At 34.9% G+C, this 6,000-nt stretch overlaps 1 protein-coding gene across 28 annotated transcripts in view; it reads right to left on the reverse strand.

The window, feature by feature from the left end:
• Positions 1-6,000, reverse strand: part of mast4 (microtubule associated serine/threonine kinase family member 4) — a 175,906-nt gene that overhangs the window by 41,509 nt on the left and 128,397 nt on the right. For all 28 annotated transcript variants that reach the window (XR_012406374.1, XM_073951462.1, XM_009301828.5 and 25 more), the window contains one exon: positions 27-96. Coding sequence is in view for 27 of the 28 variants with exons in the window: in XM_073951462.1 (XP_073807563.1) it covers positions 27-96 (70 nt within the window). In the remaining variant the exon portion in view is untranslated. The remainder of the gene's footprint in view (positions 1-26; positions 97-6,000) is intronic.

Genomic DNA, 6,000 nt, shown 5'->3' on the forward strand with positions numbered 1-6,000 from the left:
ATTAATGTTTGTGTTAGTGTGCTTACCTGCGTGTGAAGGAAAAATGTGCTGAAGCACTAGGGGAGAAGTTTCTAGGGCTGTCTTGTGGACTGGTGCCTGAAAAAGAAATATGATATTCTTATCTTCTTTATTTTATTGATTTATTTATTTACTTTGCCAACAATATGCTGAGCATTAAAGGTTTATGTTCTAATAAACTTACTAACATTCACCATTTGCAAGTCAACAGTATCATCATTCTTCACAAAAAGGATATGGAACACAGTACTTCCAACAGGTTTCAAATATATTTGCAGTGGTAGCTGGATGGAAACACTCCTTTTACTCACAGCACATAAATGATTAACCACATGTGACTAACAAAAAAAAAAAAAAAAAAAATATATATATATATATATATATATATATATATATATATATATATATATATATATATATATATATATATATATATATATTTAAATATTTTTTTTATTTATTATACCACTTTTATCCACTACTTCTAAAAAAAAGAGAGTGTTGAAAAAAAAAAAAAAAAAGAAATCCACTGTGTGCTATTCAGAAGCCATGTGCACCCACTGGTAAAATCTGCTGCTGACACTTATATGTATAAAATACGTAATATCTTTACATAAAACTAATACAATATACAGCAAATGAGAAATATATAACATAAAAAGTAAAAAAGGCAATCTCTATAAATTATATTAATTACAAGAATAAAAAAAGAGATTATTTAAAGGTAAAGTAGGCGATTGTCTTCAAAAACATTTGCTGTTGTGCTGATTAAAAGTCTCTTCACATTCAAATAGTATTGACTAAAGTAAATGATTTAAATCTATTTATATGTATTTTTACACTATGTTTAAGGTATAAGGCAAAAAAAAAAAAAAAAACAATTTTGTCAAAAAAAAATGAATAAATAAATTGTCAGGCCGACAATTGCCATAATTCTGATAAGTAGCTCAAACTGTCTGTCAACAAATGTAGATTTATACATCTGTGCAGCCGTTCATACATATCCATTTCTGCGTACATGCACTGCATTCACGACAGGCACATGAGAAAGAGTGACCGGTAAATGCTCTAAGTTTTAAAATCCTGAATCAATATTGGAGTTACTTTTGCATGCTGGAGGAAAGATGACACCATGGTGGAAATATTTCTTTTAGAGAGGTAATGTTTTGATTTAAAACTATTTTAGTCATGTAAAGCTTATGTAGATTTTGTTGTTAGAAATGGGTTATGTGCACAGAAGTGTTGTTCAGCCAATAAAATCTTCTGGCAAAAGATTGATTTGACTATTTTTAATTTCATAAGGGACCTTTTACAGCATCTATATTGTAGATTTTTATTAAGTAAATCGCGCTATTCCGCCTAGCCTGCTTTACTGAGGTGAAGTTGCTTCTACATTCACATTGGTTCATTTTTTGAATAACAACAACTTGTTACGCGCTCCCTATATGGTTTACTGTGCTACTTTGAATATTCGGTCTAAAATAGCATGTAAGCATGGCTTAGTAATTAGTGCAATTCCTGCATGCCGCCTGCATGCTAAGCATAAAGTAGTCGCTTTAGGACAAAGCACATGAAAAAGTGAGACCATCAATCCTTGCATGCATGAAATATTGCACATTTTGACAAGCTTTCATTGCTTTGGATTTGATTGTTCGGAATTGTATTATTATAAAGTACTATAAAGTTTTCTAACTGGCTAATAACATGAACTTTAAGGTGCACATTCATGATATCAGGAGGCATAGCTTTGGACGGCAGGGGTGGGAATTTGTTTCAAAGATATTATGCCAACCGTTTAGGATTGTGGCAGATCACCCACTGCACCTTTAAATAAGGTAAATGAGTTGATTAACTATTTCTAATGGTGTACAAATGTTTTGAAGACAGTTTAGATGTAATTTCTCTTCAAGTATATAGTCAAGTTTTTCATTTAGATTAAAAAATTAATTACTTAATGTTTATCTCACTCTCCGAGCAAAAGTAGGCTTAAATAAAAGGCAAAACGAAAGCGAATAACGACAACTTTAGAAAGCAAAAGAAAAAGTTGACTCCCGGATAGGCTCATCTATGTGGGTATGCAGAGCATGTGAGACAGTGTGGGAATATCAACAGTTCTGGTTCACACAGAACCAGCAGTAGGAAACAGGCAAACAAAAGACTATTTTTCAACGGTTTATCGATTGCAGATGTTTGGTTGATGGACCGTTACAAAAAAAAAAAAAAAAAAGTAAAAGGATGAAAATAAAAAGTCACCTAATTTACTATAATATATTATACCCAGTAATCTAAGCCAATAATATACATGCCCGCCCAAGTAAAATCAAGCACTAGAACATATTTGATAAAACTTCGGTTGGCCAACAAAATTCTTTTATCCTATTGAATTCCTGGATTATAATTAACAACTCCAAAGTATAGGATTAAAACAAAAAATGAAGATTGTGATGCATCATTGACAAACAAAGAAGAACAAACAACAAAGGTTAAGTTAATCCTAAAAACAATCCAAAAAGGCCCATACGCCATTGTCACCATATGTGCGCTCTTATTAGCTGATGCGCACTGTTTCTGGGGATGGCTTTTGGCAATATTTTCAAGTGGTGCTCGCTGCAGAGCCATTTGAGGAGAGGTGAGCTCCAGAGAGGGGGAGCTTAAGCTTGAGCTCCACCTTTTTTGCACTTCTTCTACGAGTGATGTCACTGGGGGTAGGGTTAGGGGTGGGGTTGGTGTACGCATTAAAACAGCTTACAGGAGGAGGAGCGACAGCTCATGCTCCCCCTCTCTGGAGCTCACCTCTCCTCAAATGGCTCTGCAGCGAGCACCCTCTCAATATTTTGGCCACAGTTGAAATTCTGGAAGATCCCAAGCTATGGTCATTAAAGCCAGTGTCCCACTTCGATTGGAAGAAAAAACAGCCTTCTGCCCTGCAATAATTACTGATAATTACCCTGATTGATAAGGCAAGGAGTTAATAGTTAATTAACACCCATATCTATGGCCCCACCGGTGTTGATAAAAACAGGCCCCTTAGCTTAACTGATGGTGGCTGCTCATTAATGGTAACTCATTTACTGATATTTCCACACAACTAACAAACACAGCCAGATGACTTGAAAAAAGAAAAATGCAAATGAGAATGGAATAATGATGCAGAATTTACATGTTATTAACAAATATGAGGTTTCAAAGGCCGATGCCATTATCCACAAAATAAGTTTTGCAGATGGCTGATACAGTGCCGAGAATACTAGACTTTAACAACATAAAATGATTCCTTTAATTAAGCAAAGAAGCAATAAAATGATAGATCACCTAAAAAGGAAATTTACTTACTATTTATTCACCCTCACATAGTTCCAAATCCTTCTTTCTTCTGTTGAACACTAAAGAATTGACTTCCATAGTAGGATAAAACAAACACTGAAAGTATTGCATGTTTGTTTTGAGACCTAGCTCAAAATTATGTTATTCCTTAGTTCTGCTCCTTTCAAATGTGACAAAGTTTTGGAGAATGGCAACGACTATATTTAAATGGACATCAGTAAACAAATTAGTGATAACTTAATGTGAATAAGACAATAATATAATTAGGGCATTTACATTATTTGTTTTTTTTAATGTTTCTTTCATGATCCCGTTTTACATGTTATAGCTCATAAATCGTTTGCGTCACCATGCTATCCACATTTCCTTGAGTTTCATGTAATTTTGAGTGGATCATTTTTAATTTGGCGACATTAACTGCAGTTTGCCACTTTTACTTTCATTCAGGAACATTACTTGCATGCTCCATATGACAAACAAGATAATGGATGTGAGCATGAAATGTTTAGCTCACTTCGTATGTAAAAAAAAAAAAAACTTTGCATTGCGCAATGCAGGTTTCTGTAGTCCTTCACTGACTTGGAAGATGCAGAGAATAGTGTCAAACAGCTGTGCGTGTATGGAATATCCTGTAACAAAGTGCGGTGAAAATCCTACATGATGGTAATAGTTTGATTGCAGTGTTTACATGTCTGTACTGCACTACAGTTATGTGACTAAAGTTGGAATACTCCAAATTTCTTAATTTAATTTCTGTTCAGATCAATTATGACCTTAATAGGATTAATCAAAAATCGATGTTTACATGGTAGACTCTTAATTAGAGTATTGTCTTAGTCACATTAAAATATGATTATTGATGTCCATGCAAACGTACTCTATAATTTGTGTCTGATAATATTCATCTTTGTTATTTAATTTGATGGATTGATATAAGTCTTAACTTAAAAGGATACATGATAAAATAAACCAAATAAGCATCTATTTTATATGTACACAAACACACATACTTATTTGTTATTTTAATATGACATAATAAAAAAGGATACAATAACTTTACCGTATGTTAAGGAGTAGTAACATTTATAACTGGTCCATTGAGGGCAGCCATATGTAGCAGTGGTCCTTGTAGTTTTTCTTAATTGCTCAAAAATGAAAACCCATTGGCTGAACTCAGTTGCCTGACCTCATTTAGTTAATTGTGCAGTCTGTTGTCAATATTCTCAAACACAGGCTTCCTTTTAGTGGTACACGGAGGAATCGCTGAATAATTCTAGTAAAAAAAATGAACACCTCTAACCCTTTAATTAACGTAATTAACACTTAATAACAGTGATGTGATTATTAAATTGATTTACTGAGTTTACTAAATTTTGTAATGTTTATGCATTTTATCATTTGAAGCTAATTTCCTTCCTATATTTGTAATGGTTGTTGGGTGTGTATCCTGTATTTTTATATCCCAATGTTGGCAGGTATGGTTTAATCACTTTTCTGACACACAAAGCCTACACTAACGCGCAGTGAGCAGATCTAATTTCAAATTTAAATATGCAAATCCAATTCATATATTTAAAATACAAGTTTTAGATTTCAATGATTTACAACAAAGTCATATATACATGCAACATTTATTTCAAAATGCATCAAAAAGAGTTTATATAAGAATATGATATGCAATGCATAGCCAATATTTATGAGGTCCAAGGAACATTTCGTGGTTTTAATAAATGGGCTACTTTAGAATAACACTTACATTTAAGTACAGCAGTTTTCTTTTGACTTTTTAAGAACAGTGCCCTCTTTAATCAACTTTTAAAAGGACATTTTAATTGAAACATTGACGTTTTATTTATTTTTTAACTGTAAGCACAGTACAGAGTTGAACAGGTTGTTGAAGGTGGGAAGGAGAGTGTCTAAGAATGGCTAGAAGAAACAATGTGAGAGAACAAGTGCAATAGGCAGTTTATGAAATTGCCTCTCCCTCCACACTTGCCTTTCCTGAACCCAATTGAGTAGTTTTATGGAAAGTGTATGATAGACAACCCTACACAACAGTAGATGTGTTACAAGTCAGGGATTTAGCATGTGGTTATATCGCTCTGGTTACTAAATTACCCCTCGTTCCCCGAGGGTAAATTTTAACAGTGGCTTCAATCCACTTATGGGAATTTCTTGCAGAAAGCCAATTGTCTGAGAGTATGTAAATGGGCCAATGAAATGCCAATGAATTAGCAGCCTCAGCTTGTGCACCTGATGCTTGTTGCAATCAATTTAGCAATAAAAGCACTGGGAAAGCAAGAAGATGCATCCTTTTTAAGCTAAAGAGACTGATATTCACAGCTAAGGAACAAGCTTCATGGCGATGCAATATAGCATTTGTAACAAGCCTGGGTCGGAACCACCCTCATGCAGCTGGGCCAGCATGCGCACATGGACCCTAGCGTGCAGGGTGGAAGCAATCTGGCCCGAGGCTGTGTGGGCTCTGGCTCTGGAGAGCCAGAAAACTGACGGGAGATGAGGCAGACTGCAGCAGAAAGAGGCACCATGCGGGCCTGCAGTGGCACTCTCAATCTGGGGAATCGACTTGTACACCCTGGCTACTCCACCATCAGGGGTGGTGAGGCGAAGGCCCAGGCAGATCGGGCAGAGAAAAGT

This window comes from Danio rerio, chromosome 5 (assembly GCF_049306965.1).
Source record: "Danio rerio strain Tuebingen ecotype United States chromosome 5, GRCz12tu, whole genome shotgun sequence".
Lineage (NCBI taxonomy): Eukaryota > Metazoa > Chordata > Actinopteri > Cypriniformes > Danionidae > Danio > Danio rerio.